General features: G+C 37.8%; 1 protein-coding gene across 1 annotated transcript; it reads left to right on the top strand.

Annotated features, from left to right (window-relative positions):
• The first annotated feature begins 237 nt into the window (after positions 1-237).
• LOC141191488 (protein kinase C delta type-like) lies at positions 238-21,847 on the top strand. The gene is made up of 4 exons (XM_073661386.1): positions 238-313; positions 18,468-18,611; positions 19,752-19,877; positions 21,519-21,847. Exons 1-4 carry the CDS (start codon positions 251-253, stop codon positions 21,642-21,644), a joined length of 459 nt encoding a protein of 152 aa, XP_073517487.1. The 5' UTR covers positions 238-250; the 3' UTR covers positions 21,645-21,847.
• The last annotated feature ends 381 nt before the right edge of the window (positions 21,848-22,228 follow it).

Below are 22,228 nucleotides of genomic sequence, written 5' to 3' on the forward strand. Positions count from 1 at the left end.
CATTTAAAAAAACACTGTGTGAACATAACCCTAACTGCATTGTGACTGTATATACATATATAAGCTGCCCCTCCCCCACCATGTGAGCATTCTCAGCGTGTACTGACCAATGCTGTCCACCAGGTGGCAACAGCAGGAAATTACAGCGATGAGACAAGAACTGCATGACAGCCCCGCCCCAATCTGCCCTATATCAGACACGCCCCCTACCAACGCCCCGCCTCCGCTGCCATGACAACCGAATTATTTAATGGCAGAAAGAGAGACCTTATATGAGCAGAGAAGTAGCGGCCGGAGCGCGGGGTCCGCACAGGTGAGCGCCCCCTATAACACAGTGTATGTACTGCACGTCAGCTCTATGGCAGACTGTCACCTGTGCTGGATCCAGTACGTGTTACACTTATATCTGTGCAGAGACACAGAGGACGCAGCGGGGCCTGTAGCTATATATGTGTGTGTGTATATACAGTATATATATATGTGTGTGTGTGTGTATATATACAGTATATATATGTGTGTGTGTGTATATATACAGTATATATGTGTGTGTGTATATATATGTGTGTGTGTATATATATGTGTGTGTATATATACAGTATATATATGTGTGTGTGTGTATATATACAGTATATATGTGTGTGTGTATATATATGTGTGTGTGTATATATATGTGTGTGTGCATATATACAGTATATATGTGTGTGTGTATATATCTGTGTGTGTGTATATATATGTGTGTGTGCATATATACAGTATATATATGTGTGTGTGTGTATATATACAGTATATATGTGTGTGTGTATATATCTGTGTGTGTGTATATATACAGTATATATATATGTGTGTGCGTGTATATATACAGTATATATATGTGTGTGTATATATACAGTATATGTGTGTGTGTGTATATATATGTATACTGTATATGTGTGTATGTATGTATACTGTATATGTGTGTATATATGTATACTGTATATGTGTGTGTGTATATATATGTATACAGTATATGTGTGTGTATATATGTATACTGTATATGGGTATATATATGTATACTGTATATGTGTGTGTATATATATATGTATACTGTATATGTGTATATATGTATACTGTATGTGTGTATATATGTATACTGTATATGTGTGTGTGTATATGCTGTATTACTGTATATATACGTGTATATATGTATACTGTATATGGGTGTGTATATGTATACTGTATATGTGTATATATATGTATACTGTATATGTGTGTATATATGTATACTGTATGTGTGTATATATGTATACTGTATATGGGTGTGTATATATATGTATACTGTATATGTGTGTATATGTATACTGTATGTGTATATATGTATACTGTATATGTGTGTATATATGTGTGTGTATATATATATGTATACTGTATATGTGTGTATATGTGTATACTGTATATGTGTGTGTATATGTATACTGTATGTGTGTGTATATGTATACTGTATATGGGTGTATATATGTATACTGTATGGGTGTATATATATGTATACTGTATAAGGGTGTATATATATGTATACTGTATATGTGTATATATGTATAATGTATATGTGTGTATATATATATATATGTATACTGTATATGGGTGTGTATATATATGTATACTGTATATGGGTGTATATATATGTATACTGTATATGTGTGTATATGTATAATGTATATGTGTGTATATATATATGTATACTGTATATGGGTGTGTATATATGTATGCTGTATGTGTGTATATATGTATACTGTATGTGTGTATATATATGTATACTGTATATGTGTGTATATATGTATACTGTATGTGTGTATATATATGTATACTGTATATGTGTGTATATATGTATACTGTATGTGTGTGTATATATATGTATACTGTATATGTGTGTATATGTATACTGTATATGGGTGTACATATGTATACTGTATATGTGTGTGTATATATATGTACACTGTATATGTGTGTATATATATGTATACTGTATATGTGTGTATATATGTATACTGTATATGTGTGTATATATGTTTACTGTATATGTGTATATATGTATACTGTATATGGGTGTGTATATATATATATGTATACTGTATATGTGTATATATATATATATGTATACTGTATGTGTATATATGTATACTGTATATGTGTGTATATATATGTATACTGTATGTGTATATATGTATACTGTATATGTGTGTGTATATGTGTGTGTATATATATATATATGTATACTGTATATGTGTGTATATATGTATACTGTATATGTGTGTGTATATGTATACTGTATATGTGTGTGTGTATATGCTGTATTACTGTATATATGCGTGTATATATGTATACTGTATATGTGCGTGTATATATATATATATGTATACTGTATATGTGTGTATATGTGTATACTGTATATGTGTGTGTATATATGTATACTGTATATGTGTGTGTATATGTATACTGTATATGTGTGTGTATATGTATACTGTATATGTGTGTGTATATATGTATACTGTATATGGGTGTATATATATGTATACTGTATATGTGTGTATATACTGTATATGTGTGTATATATGTATACTGTATATGTGTGCATATGTATACTGTATATGTGTGTATATACTGTATATGTGTTTATATATGTATACTGTATGTGTGTATATACATGTATACTGTATATGGGTGTATATATGTATACTGTATATGTGTGGGTGTATATATGTATACTGTATATGTGTGTGTATATGTATACTGTATATGGGTGTGTATATGTATACTGTATATGGGTGTATATATATGTATACTGTATATGGGTGTATATATATGTATACTGTATATGTGTGTATATATGTGTACTGTATATGTGTATGTATACTGTATATGTGTGTATATGTATACTGTATATGGGTGTATATATATACTGTATATGGGTGTATATATATGTATACTGTATATGTGTGTGTATATGTATACTGTATATGTGTGTATATATGTATACTGTATATGGGTGTATATATATGTATACTGTATATGGGTCTATATATATATATACTGTATATGGGTGTATATATATGTATACTGTATATGTGTGTGTATATGTATACTGTATATGTGAGTATATATGTATACTGTATATGTTTGTATATATATGTATACTGTATATGGGTGTATATATGTATACTGTATATGTGTGTGTGTATATATATATATGTATACTGTATATGTGTGTGTGTGTATATATATGTATACTGTATATGTGTGTGTATATATGTATACTGTATATGTGTGTGTATATATGTATACTGTATATGGGTGTATATATATGTATACTGTATATGGGTCTATATATATATACTGTATATGGGTGTATATATATGTATACTGTATATGTGTGTGTATATGTATACTGTATATGTGTGTATATATGTATACTGTATATGTTTGTATATATATGTATACTGTATATGGGTGTATATATGTATACTGTATATGTGTGTGTGTATATATATATATGTATACTGTATATGTGTGTGTGTGTATATATATGTATACTGTATATGTGTGTATATATATGTATACTGTATATGGGTGTGTATATATGTATACTGTATATGTGTGTATATATGTATACTGTATATGTGTGTATATACTGTATATGTGTGTATATATGTATACTGTATATGTGTGTGTATATGTATACTATATATGGGTGTATATATGTATACTGTATGTGTGTGTGTATATATGTATACTGTATATGTGTGTATATATATGTATACTGTATATGTGTGTATATATGTATACTGTATATGTGTGTATATATGTATACTGTATGTGTGTATATATGTATACTGTATGTGTGTATATATGTATACTGTATATGTGTGTGTGTATATATATGTATACTGTATATGTGTGTGTGTATATATATGTATACTGTATATGTGTGTAAATGTATACTGTATATGTGTGTATATATATATATATGTATACTGTATATGTGTGTGTATATATGTATACTGTATATGTGTGTATATGTATACTGTATATGGGTGTATATATGTATACTGTATATGTGTGTGTGTGTATATATATGTATACTGTATATGTGTGTGTATATATGTATACTGTATATGTGTGTATATACTGTATATGTGTGTATATATGTATACTGTATATGTGTGTATATATATGTATACTGTATATGGGTGTATATATGTATACTATATATGGGTGTATATATGTACACTGTATATGTGTGTATATATGTATACTGTATGTGTGTATATATGTATACTGTATGTGTGTATATATATATGTATACTGTATATGTGTGTGTGTATATATATGTATACTGTATGTGTGTGTATATATATGTATACTGTATGTGTGTATATATGTATACTGTATGGGTGTATATATGTATACTGTATATGGGTGTATATATATGTATACTGTATATGTGTGTGTGTATATATATGTATACTGTATGTGTGTATATATATGTATACTGTATGTGTGTATATATATGTATACTGTATATGTGTGTGTATATGTATACTGTATATGTGTGTATATATATATGTATACTGTATGTGTGTGTATATGTATACTGTATATGGGTGTATATATGTACACTGTATATGTGTGTATATATGTATACTGTATATGTGTGTATATATATGTATACTGTATATGTGTGTATATATGTATACTGTATATGTGTGTATATATGTATACTGTATATGGGTATATATATGTATACTGTATATGTGTGTATATATGTATACTGTATATGTGTGTGTATATGTATACTGTATATGGGTGTGTGTATATGTATACTGTATATTTGTGTGTGTATATGTATACTGTATATGGGTGTATATATGTATACTGTATATGTGTGTATATGTGTATACTGTATGTGTGTGTATATGTGTATACTGTATGTGTGTGTATATATGTATACTGTATATGTGTGTATATGTGTATACTGTATATGTGTGTATATATGTATACTGTATGTGTGTGTATATATATGTATACTGTATGTGTGTGTATATATATGTATACTGTATATGTGTGTATATATGTATACTGTATGTGTGTGTATATATGTATACTGTATATGTATGTATATATGTATACTGGATATGTATGTATATATATGTATACTGTATATGTGTGTGTATATATGTATACTGTATATGTGTATATATGTATACTGCATGTGTGTATATATATGTATACTGTATATGTGTTTGTATATGTATACTGTATATGTGTGGATATATGTATACTGTATATGTGTGTGTGTGTGTATATGTATACTGTATATGGGTGTGTATATATATGTATACTGTATATGTGTGTATATATGTATACTGTATATGTGTGTATATGTATACTGTATATGTGTGTGTATATATGTATACTGTATATGGGTGTGTATATATATGTACACTGTATATGTGTGTGTATATGTATACTGTATATGTGTGTATATATGTATACTGTATATGTATGTATATATATGTATACTGCATGTGTGTATATATATGTATACTGTATATGTGTTTGTATATGTATACTGTATATGTGTGTATATATGTATACTGTATATGGGTGTGTATATATATATGTATACTGTATATGTGTGTATATGTATAGTGTATGTGTGTGTGTATATATGTATACTGTATATGTGTGTGTATATGTATACTGTATATGTGTGTATATATGTATACTGTATATGGGTGTATATGTGTATACTGTATATGTGTGTGTATATGTATACTGTATATGTGTGTATATATGTATACTGTATATGGGTGTATATGTGTATACTGTATATGTGTGTGTGTATATATGTATACTGTATATGTGTGTGTATATGTATACTGTATATGTGTGTATATGTGTATACTGTATATGTGTGTATATGTGTATACTGTATATGTGTGTATATATGTATACTGTATATGTGTGTATATATGTATACTGTATATGTGTGTATATATATGTATACTGTATATGGGTGTATATATATGTATACTGTATATGTGTGTATATTTGTATGTATATATATATATGTGTGTATATATATGTATACTGTATATGGGTGTATATATATGTATACTGTATATGTGTGTGTATATATGTATACTGTATATGTGTGTGTATATGTATGTATACTGTATATGTGTGTATGTGTATACTGTATGTGTGTGTATATGTATACTGTATATGTGTGTGTATATGTGTATACTGTATATGTGTGTATATGTGTATGCTGTATATGTGTGTGTATATATGTATACTGTATATGTGTGTATATGTATACTGTATATGTGTATATATATGTATACTGTATATGTGTGTGTGTATATGTATACTGTATATGTGTGTGTATATGTATACTGTATATGTGTGTGTATATGTATACTGTATATGTGTGTATATGTGTATACTGTATATGTGTGTATATGTGTATACTGTATATGTGTGTGTATATATGTATACTGTATATGTGTGTATATATGTATACTGTATATGTGTGTATATATATGTATACTGTATATGGGTGTATATATATGTATACTGTATATGGGTGTATATATGTATGTATATATATATGTGTGTGTATATATATGTATACTGTATATGGGTGTATATATATGTATACTGTATATGTGTGTGTATATATGTATACTGTATATGTGTGTATATATATGTATACTGTATATGGGTGTATATATATATATGTATACTGTATGTGTGTGTGTGTATATGTATACTGTATATGTGTGTGTATATGTGTATACTGTATATGTGTGTATATGTGTATACTGTATATGTGTGTGTATATATGTATACTGTATATGTGTGTATATGTATACTGTATATGTGTATATATATGTATACTGTATATGTGTGTGTGTATATGTATACTGTATATGTGTGTGTATATGTGTATACTGTATATGTGTGTATATGTATACTATATATGTGTGTATATATGTATACTGTATATGTGTGTGTATATGTATACTGTATATGTGTGTATATATGTATACTGTATATGGGTATATATATGTATACTGTATATGGGTGTATATATATGTATACTGTATATGTGTGTATATATGTATGTATATATATATGTGTGTATATATATGTATACTGTATATGGGTGTATATATATGTATACTGTATATGTGTGTGTATATGTGTGTGTATATATATGTATACTGTATATGGGTGTATATATATATGTATACTGTATGTGTGTGTGTGTATATGTATACTGTATATGTGTGTGTATATGTATACTGTATATGTGTGTATATGTGTATACTGTATATGTGTGTGTATATATGTATACTGTATATGTGTGTATATGTATACTGTATATGTGTATATATGTATACTGTATATGTGTGTGTGTATATGTATACTGTAAATGTGTGTGTATATGTGTATACTGTATATGTGTGTATATGTATACTATATATGTGTGTATATATGTATACTGTATATGTGTGTGTATATGTATACTGTATATGTGTGTGTATATGTATACTGTATATGGGTATATATATGTATACTGTATATGGGTGTATATATATGTATACTGTATGTGTGTATATATGTGTGTATATATATATGTGTGTATACATATATACACACATATACAGTATACATATATACACACCCATATACAGTATACATATATATACCCATATACAGTATACATATACACACACATATACAGTATACATATATACACACATATACAGTATACATATACACACACATATACAGTATACATATATACACACATACAGTATACATATATACACACCCATATACAGTATACATATATATACACACATATACAGTATACATATATACACACCCATATACAGTATACATATATACACACCCATATACAGTATACATATATATACACACATATACAGTATACATATATATACACATATACAGTATACATATATATATATACACATATACAGTATACATATATATACACACATATACAGTATACATATACACACATATACAGTATACATATATACACACACATATACAGTATACATATATACACCCATATGCAGTATACATATATACACCCATATACAGTATACATATATATATACACACATACAGTATACATATATATACACACATATACAGTATACATATATACACACACATATACAGTATACATATATACACCCATATGCAGTATACATATATACACCCATATACAGTATACATATATACACACATATACAGTATACATATATATATACACACATATACAGTGTACATATATACACACACATACAGTATACATATATATACACACATATACAGTATACATATACACACATATACAGTATACATATACACACACATATACAGTATACACATATATACAGTATACATATACACACACATATACAGTATACACATATACACCCATATACAGTATACATATACACACACACATATACAGTATACATATATATACACCCATATACAGTATACATATATACACACATATACAGTATACATATATATACACATATACAGTATACATATATATATACACACATATACAGTATACATATATATATATACACACATACAGTATACATATATATACACCCATATACAGTATACATATATACACATATACAGTATACATATACTCACACATATACAGTATACATATACAGTACAGACCAAAAGTTTGGACACACCTTCTCATTTAAAGATTTTTCTGTATTTTCATGACTATGAAAATTGTACATTCACACTGAAGGCATCAAAACTATGAATTAACACATGTGGAATTATATACTTAACAAAAAGAGTGAAACAACTGAAAATATGTCTTATATTCTAGGTTCTTCAAAGTAACCACCTTTTGCTTTGATGAGTGCTTTGCACACTCTTGGCATTCTCTTGATGAGCTTCAAGAGGTAGTCACCGGAAATGGTCTTCCAACAATCTTGAAGGAGTTCCCAGAGATGCTTAGCACTTGTTGGCCCTTTTGCTTTCACTCTGCGGTCCAGCTCACCCCAAACCATCTCGATTGGGTTCAGGTCTGGTGACTGTGGAGGCCAGGTCATCTGGCGTAGCACCCCATCACTCTCTTACTTAGTCAAATAGCCCTTACACAGCCTGGAGGTGTGTTTGGGGTCATTGTCCTGTTGGAAAATAAATGATGGCCCAACTAAACGCAAATCGGATGGAATAGCATGCCGCTGCAAGATGCTGTGGTAGCCATGCTGGTTCAGTATGCCTTCAATTTTGAATAAATCCCCAACAGTGTCACCAGCAAAGCACCCCCACACCATCACACCTCCTCCTCCATGCTTCACGGTGGGAACCAGGCATGTAGAGTCCATCCGTTCACCTTTTCTGCGTCGCACAAAGACACGGTGGTTGGAACCAAAGATCTCAAATTTGGACTCATCAGACCAAAGCACAGATTTCCACTGGTCTAATGTCCATTCCTTCTGTTCTTTAGCCCAAACAAGTCTCTTCTGCTTGTTGCTTGTCCCTAGCAGTGGTTTCCTAGCAGCTATTTTACTATGAAGGCCTGCTGCACAAAGTCTCCTCTTAACAGTTGTTGAAGAGATGTGTCTGCTGCTAGAACTCTGTGTGGCATTGACCTGGTCTCTAATCTGAGCTGCTATTAACCTGCGATTTCTAAGGCTGGTGACTCAGATAAACTTATCCTCAGTAGCAGAGGTGACTCTTGGTCTTCCGTTCCTGGGGCGGTCCTCATGTGAGCCAGGATCTTTGTAGCGCTTGATGGTTTTTGCAACTGCACTTGGGGACACTTTCAAAGTTTTCCCAATTTTTCGCACTGACTGACCTTCATTTCTAAAAGTAATGATGGCCACTCGTTTTTCTTTACTTAGCTGCTTTTTTCTTGCCATAATACAAATTCTAACAGTCTATTCAGTAGGACTATCAGCTGTGTATCCACCTGACTTCTGCACAACACAACTGATGGTCCCAACCCCATTTATAAGGCAAGAAATCCCACTTATTAAACCTGACAGGGCACACCTGTGAAGTGAAGACCATTTCCGGTGACTACCTCTTGAAGCTCATCAAGAGAATGCCAAGAGTGTGCAAAACAGTCATCAAAGCAAAAGGTGGCTACTGTGAAGAACCTAGAATATAAGACATATTTTCAGTTGTTTCACACTTTTTTGTTAAGTATATAATTCCACATGTGGTAATTCATAGTTTTGATGCCTTCAGTGTGAATGTACAATTTTCATAGTCATGAAAATACAGAAAAATCTTTAAATGAGAAGGTGTGTCCAAACTTTTGGTCTGTACTGTATATGTGTATACTGTATATGTGTGTATATATGTATACTGTATGTGTGTGTGTATATATGTATACTGTATATGTGTATATACAGTGCCTACAAGTAGTATTCAACCCCCTGCAGATTTAGCTGGTTTGATAAGATGCAAATAAGTTAGAGCCTTCAAACTGCAAACGAGAGTAGGTTTTATGAACAGAAGCATAAATCTTACAAACCAAAAAGTTATGTTGCTCAGTTGAATTTTATTAAATTTTAAACATAAAAGTGTGGGTCAATTATTATACAACCCCTATGTTTAATATTTTGTGGAATAACCCTTGTTTGCAATTACAGCTAACAATCGTCTTTTATAAGACCTGATCAGGCCGGCACAGGTCTGTGGAGTTATCTTGGCCCACTCCTCCATGCAGATCTTCTCCAAGTTATCTAGGTTCTTTGGGTGTCTCATGTGGACTTTATTCTTGAGCTCCTTCCACAAGTTTTCAATTGGGTTAAGGTCAGGAGACTGACTAGGCCACTCCAACACCTTGACTTTTTCCCTATTGAACCAGGCCTTGGTTTTCTTGGCTGTGTGCTTTGGGTCGTTGTCTTGTTGGAAGATGAAATTACGACCCATCTTAAGATCCTTGATGGAGGAGCGGAGGTTCTTGGCCAAAATCTCCAGGTAGGCCATGCTATCCATCTTCCCATGGATGCGGACCAGATGGCCAGGCCCCTTGGCAGAGAAACAGCCCCACAGCATGATGCTGCCACCACCATGCTTGACTGTAGGGATGGTATTCTTGGGGTCGTATGCAGTGCCATCCAGTCTCCAAATGTCACGTGTGTGGTTGGCACCAAAGATCTCGATCTTGGTCTCATCAGACCATAGAACCTTGAACCAGTCTGTCTCAGAGTCCTCCAAGTGATCATGAGCAAACTGTAGACGAGCCTTGACATGACGCTTTGAAAGTAAAATTTAGAAAAAAACGCAGCACTACTGGACCTGGGTGCATGAGTTGGGTCCAAAGCCTTGAAATGTCGCGATAACCTCAGCACACCAAATGGTATAAAAAGATACTTTTATTTGCAGTCCACAGTAAAGACGTTTCGGTCAACAAGACCTTCATCAGTGTACTGCATGTAAACAGAATGAACAGATATAGAATACAAACATTATAGTGATTATAAAGTCACAAATTATGTATACAGAACATATAAATAAAGGTCTATGTGTCTATGTGACCTTATGTCCAGCAATGAAGCAAAAAAAGGGGGCAACCTACCAAGTTACTGGGATGGGAGCAGGAGAAGAGGAGGAGATGGGACCCAATACAGGGATTCCTATGGAGAAAGTGCATACTATGAAGTAATGGAAGGATATTTGGGGCTATAATGGGGTGAGGACTATAGGGGAGGTAGACATACCGTTTGTGCCATATAGTATAGGAGAGGTGCTGCCTCGATCGCGGTATCCACCGCTGGATGTGAGCAGAGTGCACGACTGGGAGACTGGCTATAAATATAAGTAGAGGAGAGGAGGGTTTGGCTGCCAGCCAATGAGGAAGTTTGAATGTGCTGGTAATTAGCGCTCGATGCGGTGACGTCACAGGAAGTGACGCGAAAAAGGGAAGTGCCGGCATATGATTGGTCCGGCGCCGCGCATGCGCACGTGCGTGCGTGTCAGCCGACGTGTAGGTGCGTTCCAGGGACCAGGAAGTGGTTTCTGTATCAAAGTGATGTGTTCCACTGCCGGAAAAGAATGGCAAGGAGCGTTCCACCATCGAGAGAAGGGGTTGCAGAGTGCAGGAGGGATATAGGAGAATGAGGATGGGTATGGATCCTTCATCTGAAATATGAAATACAATGTCAAATCAAGTTATAAGTCACAGTACAGTAAAACACACAGGAATTGTTAGAACCTTGCTCTTAGGTTTTTTCCTTTGCTGGTCACATGACCTTGTTGGCCTATTTAATCCTGCTCCGCCCTTCTGGCTTTGCTGGACTTCATTGTATATCTACTTTCTAGCTAGCCTGTGCTCTGTGTCTTGCTCTGTTAGTTTGCTTGGTCTACGGACCTCTATGTTCTATATATTTTGTTTGTTCTTCTGTCTGCTACTATTTCTGTTAGGAGGTGTCCCATATTCCTCCCAGTCCTTAGTACTTGTAGGGATTCCTTCCCCACAGCTATAGGTCTCCGTACAGACTAGCTTAGGACTTTAGCAGGTCTGATCGCAGGATCAGGTTCCCTGTTACATCGTAGGGATTAAGCTGAGTTCTATTGCAGGGACAGATCTCCTCTCTTTCCTTAGCTCTGGTAGCAGAACATAACAGTAAGTCCAGCCTGCAAATTCTCTAAGGAAAGATTTTTCTGTTCCATCATGGTGTCGGTTCAGGATTTGGCTCATCGCCTGCAGGGACTCTCTCTGGAGGTGGCCAAGCTCCGTCAGGACGTGAGTAACTGTCCTGGAGCACATTTCTTGGAGCCTAAGGTATGTTTGCCGGATTTATTTTTTGGTGAACACCGAGAATTTTTTTCATTTAAAAATGCTTGCTTATTGTATTTTCGTTTGAGACCCAAGTCCTCTGGGGATGAATCCCAGCGCGTAGGGTTCATAATGTCACTTTTGCGCAAAGAGCCTCAGGAGTGGGCCTTTTCTTTGCAACCTAGTGATACATGCTTCAGATCAGTGGATAGTTTTTTTTTCTGCTTTGGGCCTATTATATGATGATCCTGGCCGTGTCGCATCAGCTGAGACTGAGTTGAGACGTTTAAAACAAGGATCAGGTAATGTGGAAAAATATTGTACTCATTTCCGTCGGTGGTCTACTCAAACAGGGTGGAACGATTCTGCTCTGAAAAGTCTATTTCTTGCTGGGCTCAGTGAAAGGGTTAAAGACCTGCTAATTGCTTATCCTACACCTGAAGATTTGCAACAGGCTATGCAATTAGCTATACGGGTGGATAGAAGACTGCGTGCAAGGGTTAATGAGAGCAAATCCTCTGCTATGTCAGTTTCTGGTTATGAGAATGTATGTACTAACAGTGGTGAACCGATGGAGATTGGATCGGTGGCACCTCGCTCTCAAGAAAAAGATCGTCGATTTTTTGAAGGCTTGTGTTTCTATTGCGGAAAATCTGGTCATTTGATAAAAGCCTGTGAGCTTCGTATGAAGAAAGAAAAAAAAATGGTCAGTCACGCCCGTATTGCCTGTTTAAATTCCAAGGGTATATTTTTAGCTGCTTCCACGATTGCTCAGGAAAAAGTAATGGAATTTCGGGTGTTAGTTGATTGCGGGTCTACTCTGAATGTAATTGATGGGGGATTCTTGGAAAGACTCAATTTAAAACCCGAACCTTTGTCATCCCCCATTGCTGTGGTTTCTGTGGATGGTTCCCCTTTGAAGAATATTACTCTCAAGGTCAGTGAATTTCCTCTCACTATTAATGGTGTTCACCATGAGAAATTGGATTTGGTAGTGTTGAATAACTTGCCTTCTCCAGTAATATTGGGATTGCCCTGGTTAAAATTTCACAATCCTGTACTGGATTGGTCTACCAGTGAAATTAAATCCTGGAGCCATAAATGTTATGACAAGTGTTGTAACGGGCGTATTGCAGCTTTGGATAGGGGAGAATTGCCTGTTCCTATTCAGGATTTTTGGAGAGTTTTTTCTGAGAAGGAATCGCAGGTTTTGCCTCCCCATAGAGACTATGATTGCTCTATTGAATTTGTCCCTGGAGCGACTCTTCCTAAAAGTCTTTTATTTAACCTTACTATTCCTGAGAGGAAGGCTTTGGAGGAATACATGCAGACAAGTTTGGCCGCCGGTCACATTAGGCCCTCTAAGTCTCCTGTGGCGGTTGGATTTTTTTTTGTAAAAAAAAAGGACGGCGGTTTACGTCCTTGTCTGGATTTTCGTGAGATTAACAAAATTACTGTACGCAATCCTTACCCACTGCCATTGATTCCTGATCTGTTTAAGCAGTTAATGGGGGCCAAGTGGTTCTCTAAAATTGACCTTAAGGGGGCATACAATCTGTTGCGCATGAAGGAGGGTGACGAATGGAAGACTGCTTTTAACACTCCTGTGGGTCATTTTGAGAATCTGGTTATGCCTTTTGGTCTTACCAATGCTCCTGCATTTTTTCAGAATCTTATTAATGACATCCTTGGGCCTTTGATCGGCAAAAATGTGGTTGTGTATTTGGATGACATTTTGATTTATTCGCCGGATCTGGAGTCTCATTGGCGGAGCGTACGTGAGGTATTACAGTTATTAATGGACAATTCGCTTTTTGCTAAGCTGGAGAAATGTGAATTTGCTGTACAGAGAATTAGTTTTTTGGGTTACATTATCTCCAGCGAAGGTTTTGAGATGGATCCGGTTAAAGTTCAAGCTATACAGGAATGGCCTAGGCCTATTGGTTTGAAATCGATACAGAGGTTTTTAGGTTTCGCCAATTATTACAGAAAATTCATAAAAAATTTTTCTAGTATTGTCAAACCTCTGACCGATCTCACCAGGAAAGGTGCTGATGCGGTTCAGTGGTCTTCTGAGGCCATTGAAGCTTTTGTGTATCTCAAGGAGAGGTTCACCTCTGCTCCCATCCTTATGCAGCCTGATGTGACTAAGCCGTTTTTGGTTGAGGTTGGTGCTTCCTCTGTGGGGGTTGGAGCAGTATTGTCTCAGGATAACGGGGATGGATTACATCCCTGTGCCTTTTTTTCAAAAAAATTTTCGGAGACTGAACTGAATTACGATATTGGTAATCGGGAATTATTGGCTATTAAGCTCGCATTTGAACACTGGCGCCACTTCTTGGAAGGTGCGGAATTTCCCGTTCAGGTTCTTACGGATCATAAAAATCTGATATATCTTGATGCTGCCAAGCGCCTGAATGCCCGTCAGGCTAGATGGGCACTGTTTTTCTCGCGGTTTAATTTCTCCGTTACTTACATCCCTGGTACTAAGAATGTTAAGGCGGATGCCTTGTCTCGCAGTTTTTCTCCCATAGTCGGTGCTGAGAAAGAGGAGAACATTTTACAAGAAGGTGTTGTGATAGCTGCTTTAGACTCCGTTTTGGAAGATGAGATTCTTAAAGCACAGGAGAATGCCCCATCTAACACTCCTCATGGGAGGTTGTTTGTGCCTGGGACCTTTAGGAGAGATTTGTTTGTTGAGTGTCACGAATCTCGGTTGGCAGGTCATCCCGGAATCTCTGAGACCAAGAGACTGGTGGGTCGCAGTTTTTGGTGGCCTGGATGGCAGAAGGAAGTCATTAAGTGGGTGCGCCAATGTACTATATGTGCTAGATCTAAGTCCTCACATACTCCTGCTGCGGGGTTGCTTTGTCCTTTGGAGGTCCCCAGTGCTCCTTGGACACATTTGGCTATGGACTTTATAACTGACCTTCCCCCCTCTGAGGGTTTTACTGTCATCTGGGTGGTCGTGGACCGTTTTAGCAAGATGTGTCACTTGGTTCCCTTCGTCAAACTGCCCTGCGCTAAAACTCTCGCTAAGGCCTTTGTCAAGGAAATTGTCAGACTTCATGGCGTTCCTACTGACATTGTTTCTGATAGGGGTCCTCAGTTTGTGGCTCGTTTTTGGCGTGCCTTTTGTGACAGGTTGGGAATTCATTTGTCGTTTTCGTCCGGATATCATCCTGAATCTAATGGTCAGACAGAAAGGAAAAACCAGGATGTTGAGCAGTTCTTGCGTTGTTTTGTGGCAGACAATCAAGAGGGGTGGTCTGAGTTTCTGCCACTTGCTGAATTTGCTCTGAACAATCATACATCTTCTTCTGCTGGTTGTTCGCCTTTTTTTTGTTGTTCTGGGAGACATCCGTCGTTTGGGTCGTTCTCCAAGTTGGGATCTGCCGTGCCTGAGGAGGAGAATTTTTCCGGTGATTTGGAGAGAGTTTGGACGGATGTGCGTGGTAATCTTCAGGAGGCCAACAGAAAATCTAAAGACTACTTTGATAGGAAACGACAGGAGGTTTTGTTCGCTGTTGGTGACATGGTTTGGTTGTCCTCTAGGAATCTGCGGTTGAGGATTCCTTCTAAGAAATTGGGTCCCAAGTTTGTAGGGCCCTTTAAGGTGCTTCAAGTTGTCAACCAATCTGCTGTTAGGTTGGAGGTTCCTACCTCCTGGAGAATTAATCCGGTATTTCATGTCTCTCTGTTAAAAAAAGCTGTTGTGTCGGATGGTGACGCCTCTGCCTCTGTTCCTCCGGTGGTGGAGGACGGGGAATATGAAATTTCTCGCATCCTTGACTCTAGACGGTATAGAGGTAGTTTGCAGTATCTTGTGGCCTGGAAAGGTTTCGGACCCAAGGATAACTCTTGGGTGAGGTCAGATGATGTTTCCGCGTCCAGACTTATCAGAGCGTTTCACAGGAGATTTCCTGATAAGCCTGGTCCTAGGGGATCCGGAGGATCCTCTTAGAAGGGGGGGTACTGTTAGAACCTTGCTCTTAGGTTTTTTCCTTTGCTGGTCACATGACCTTGTTGGCCTATTTAATCCTGCTCCGCCCTTCTGGCTTTGCTGGACTTCATTGTATATCTACTTTCTAGCTAGCCTGTGCTCTGTGTCTTGCTCTGTTAGTTTGCTTGGTCTACGGACCTCTATGTTCTATATATTTTGTTTGTTCGTCTGTCTGCTACTATTTCTGTTAGGAGGTGTCCCATATTCCTCCCAGTCCTTAGTACTTGTAGGGATTCCTTCCCCACATCTATAGGTCTCCGTACAGACTAGCTTAGGACTTTAGCAGGTCTGATCGCAGGATCAGGTTCCCTGTTACATCGTAGGGATTAAGCTGAGTTCTATTGCAGGGACAGATCTCCTCTCTTTCCTTAGCTCTGGTAGCAGAACATAACAGAAAGCAGTGGCGCTGTCTGTGTCGTGGAGTGAAGATATGGATGTCAGTGGTAGAATAGAGTCAGAGAGTGTGTGAGTGTCTAGATGTGCAAGGTCTCTGCGGGGGTGTGCTAGTTGCTGGACATGGGTGACAGGTGAGGAGGACAGGGATGACAACATGAGTAGATGGTGGTCAGATAGAGGTAGTGGGGAGGTTGTAAGGATATATAGGGAGCAGAGTCGGGTGAAGATGCGGTCTAGTGTGTGTCCGTCTGTGTGGGTGGCTGAGGAGGACCACTGAGTAATTCCAAAATATGAAGTAAGCCACAGGAGTTTGGATGCTGCTGGCTGGTGAGTGTCAGTGGGGATGTTGAAATCGTCCATGATGATTGTGGGAATGTCAGCAGAGATAAAGTAAAGAAGCTAGGTGGAGAATTGGTCAATAAAGGCAGTGACCGGGCCTGGAGGTCGGTATATGACAGCCACTTGGAGGTTGGAGGGAGAGTAAATGCGGACAGAGTGGACTTCAAAAGAAGGTAGAATAAGAGAGGGTAGAGGTGGTATAGGGCTAAAGGTGCAGTTGGTAGAATGGAGTAGACCCACTCCTCCACCATGTCTGTTACCAGGGCGAGGAGTGTGGGTGAAGTGGAGGCCACCGTAACACAGCGCAGCAGGGGAGGCAGTGTCAGAGGGTGTCAACCATGTCTCTGTGATGCCCAGGAAGGAGAGATTGTGATAGGTAAAGAGGTCATGGACAAAATGGAGCTTGTTGCAGACAGAGCAGGCATTCCAGAGTGCTCCAGAGAGAGGGAGCAGGGGGGTGGGCGTCAGGGGCATGGAAATGACGAAGAAGGGTAAAAAAAAAAAGATGCTTCAGGATAAAAATAACTCAGACTTTTCCTGAAGCGTCTTCCTCTTGAAAAACTCGGTGGACTTGCCCCTCCTTCCCAAAAAATACATCATGTGCATTACCCTAGAGTACACTAAACTTTGGCCGACAGCCTAAAATGCAAGGTTAAAAAATAATGCACTAAACTACAATGAAGTAGTCGGCAGTCGGCACATCTCTTCCAGGAAACTTAAAAGCCTCTTTTAGCAAACATCAATGACGCTTCTTACTTCAACTGACTCTGTGTCATTTTACCACAGAAGTACACAAACGTGATACAAAGCCTGATACATTCATGTGCTGACATGTCACCTATGTAGTAACTGTTCTCTCCTCTGTGACAGATGCTGGCTAGGGAGGAGTATGGCGCCGGAGTGGACTGGTACGCGCTTGGCCTCATCATAAATGAGATGGTTACCGGTGAGTGCACTTACCATCCTGCACTATTTGATACATCTTCCTCCGGCGCTGAAGACATCATTAGAGAGGTGAGAACGATACAGATATTGGATTTACTACTTAGTAATGTACTGCCATGGTAAATGTACTGAAGCCGCACAGAATAGGCCAATGTACTCTTAATTTTTCCCTTTCTAACCAGCAATGAATCCATTTGAGGATCTACATGAGTACTTGTTTTGCTGGGTAGAAGTGTTTAGTCACTGAGCCTTGCTGTCATGGATCTACTGGCAGTCTACAGTCAGTTGGACCTAAGGGCTCTTTCACACGTCCTGATATTTCTGGTCCCGGAGATATGCGTGTCCTTGTGCACCTGTGTGGCACACGTGTGACGCTCATGTGCCACCCGTGTGGTGCATCAGTAGCACACGCACCGGAATTTGTGAATCAGCGGTACAGTTAGCACTGTTTCCAAGCACCGGGCGCTGAACACTGCCGACGCTGCGATCGGCACCAGCAGGACATAATGATGAGAGTAGTAGCAGAGGAGCAGGGGAGAATGACTCCTGCAGCAAGCAGGCCCCAGAGCTGCGCTGAGCTCAGTGACTGACAGGACACCGCTCACTGAGCACAGCTCCTCTGCTGAGCGGTCGTGTGGATTACAGCGGGGGACACTTAGGACAGGTGAGTATAAGGATTTTTTAAACTTTATTCTTATTTTTACAGGTGGAGACACCGGGAGCAGAATTCTACTCTCATCACTATCCCCTGCTGGTGCTGATCGCTGCGCCGGCAGGGAACTATGATGAGGACAGCATTCAGCACCCGGCATTTGGGATTAGCTCTAACTGTACCGCTGATTCCCAAGCCCGGAACATATCACACGGATGGCATCCATGTGCGGTACATGTTTACACAGACCCATTGACTTGAATGGGTCCGTGTGATCCGTGCTGCCGGCTGGCAAAAACTGGCATGTCTGTGTGGATCACACAGACACACGGTCCGTGGAAACACACTGACATGTGCGCAGACCCATTCATTTGAATGGGTCTACGTGTGTCAGTGTCTCCGGTACGTGTGGAAACTGTCACCACACATACCGGACACACAGACGTGTGAAAGAGCCCTAGGGTCTAACGTTGCACTAGAGAAGTCCTGTAGAATTGTTCTGTTATAAGATTTTTTACCTGCACTGATTGACTATTAAGCATATTTTTCATTTCCAGCTCCTCCAGAGAGATCCCGCCAAGCGCTTAGGAGTCCACAGAAACATCAGAGATCATCCCTTTTTCCAGCATATTGACTGGGTCTCTGTGGAAGCCCTTCAGATGCCCCCACCACACATCCCTGTAGTAAGTAAATGGACAGAAATTGTATCCAGGTCAGGGTGAACTTTTTACTATGTAATCTGTGGACAGCATGAGGAAGAGGTTAAATCACAGATTTCAATGATATGTCACCTGTAATGCTGTGTGCTGTTGTTTACTTACACTGAAAGTTTTATCACCTGGTGATTATCATTGCCAGGACTACAACAGCACATGCTTGCTAGTCCGACTCCGCCTCCTCCCGTGTTAAGCAGCTCAATGTCAATGGACTGTTTACATGCACAGCCTAGTGTGGGCGGGGTTAGCTTTCTCAACTCTGCTACATTGCTAAATCTAAGAACTCTGTATCAGAACCACTGCACAAAGTAAACTAAGTGATACATTGTTGGATTCAGGGTCTCTTTATCTACATCATGCTGCTCTCAGATAAGGTAGCAAAAACCTGGTGACATATTGCCTTTAATAGATTTACTGTTACATATTATAGAAAATGATACAAGGGTAGCATAGATGTATTTATCTCTGTAAAACTATTCAAGCACCAGATTTTTCTAAAGGCCATGCACCTTGTCATAAATTTGGTGCATTTTACTCCAATACACATTAAACTATTGTTGGCCAAACCCACCGATAACGATAGATTCTACCAACAGTCTAATCTGTATAGGAACCCCCGGACAATTGATTTTTGCGGGAGTTAAGTATCTGACATGTCCAATTCAGGGTTGCCAATCCTTTTGTTCTCATTGAGATAAACCACCTATAGGCATGTCTGGCAGCAGCTCTCACATAGGGAACACCGCAGAGCTCGGTTGAGCGAGGGCCGACATAGTAGCTGGCCAAATATCTGGTGGCGACTTATCTCAGTAAGAACAAAAGGATTGGCAGTCTGAAATTGTACAGCCATCTAATGTTTAAGAAGAGTAAGAGTAGTGAATGCAACGCCCAACATATTCTTCTTTAACCATTGTACATAAGAGAAAGTGCTCATGGATAAGGTCGAATTACTGCTCGAATTTGTACAAAACTGTAATAGGTCTCCCAGAAAAGTCTATATATGAGCATGAGCAGTCTTCTCAATCCTCATATACCTCGAGGAGGCATATAGAGGCCTCTGCTGTCCGAATTAGTAGGAATCTGAAAGAAAAAAAATGATGCCAAGTGCCATCGGATTGTGAATTTAATGCCCCTCCATAATTGATTGTGCACAGGGTCTGTACAGAGCACCCGGGTTTGATGCATCTAGCTTGAGCTCTTATGTTCATACACCAACAATCTTTGACGTCATCCTGCATACATTAATGTTTGCTAGCATGAGCTTTGTATGACGGCACACTGGATTAGTGGGTGAGCAGCCTAAAAGGCGGTAATTTGCCAGCCACCAAACGAACCTGGCATAAATGTTTCCCATGAAGATCACCAATCTCACATGACAGAAATTATTACAGTATATTACCGATGGAACCTCCCATGATTAGGTAATAAACCAAATATAGTCAATTGCTGTATTGATTCTCATGCTAATTGCAGTACATTGACCAGAAAACCAATATGTAGGATTACTTGGGAATAAAATATACACAAATGAAGAGCAAAGATTGTGACTTTATTTAATGTGATAAGTCATCATCCTTAAATACTAATCATCTGTTGTGTTTCATCCAGACATCTGAACCTCATCACCGCCGCAAAAGGTTCCATCTAGGCAAGTTGGAGGCAGCAGAGGCCACAATGTCATCGATCCCCCCAGACAAACAGGCTGCATTCAGAGGGTTTTCATTTGTCAGCTAGAAAACCCTTGAAGACTCACGTGTCATCAGAGATAGTGCCCTCTTGAGTCCCTGGAAGAAGAACAGAAGGAAATGAAGATCATCAGAATATAGGAAGATTGAAGTATGGATCCCAGGATTGGCACTGGCTACAGGGCGACGTGGAGTAAGAAGATGTCTCCAATATCCATCAGGCACTTAACCTCGGGAGGAGCGAAGATGCAACCAGCAAGATGGAGGAGCCAAGAGATGCTTGGTAAGTAGAAGTGCAATAACACCTGCACTTCACCTCGGTCATAGGCATTTAGAACCGGTGACTGCATTTCCTCTCGCCCATCATAGCAGCAGATTATGGTGCTGTCCTGAGCTGAGAGGAAATAAAAGGTGCGAGACAGGCCGGCTATTAAGGGGTGGAAGGAGGCCGGACTTTTTTTTTTTTAATGCCTATGACAATTTTTAAATATACCAGTAATTTAAATTCCTCATATTCGTGACAGCAATGACACGGGCTGTGAGGAATAAGGTGTGAGATGGCCGGCTATTAAGGGGTGGAAGGAGGCCGGATTTTTTATTTTTTTTTAAATCATAGCATTTAAAGCTATATTG

Source organism: Phyllobates terribilis, unplaced genomic scaffold (genome assembly GCF_046119375.1).
Source record: "Phyllobates terribilis strain yellow unplaced genomic scaffold, ASM4611937v1 Scaffold_46__1_contigs__length_10046794, whole genome shotgun sequence".
NCBI classification, from domain to species: domain Eukaryota; kingdom Metazoa; phylum Chordata; class Amphibia; order Anura; family Dendrobatidae; genus Phyllobates; species Phyllobates terribilis.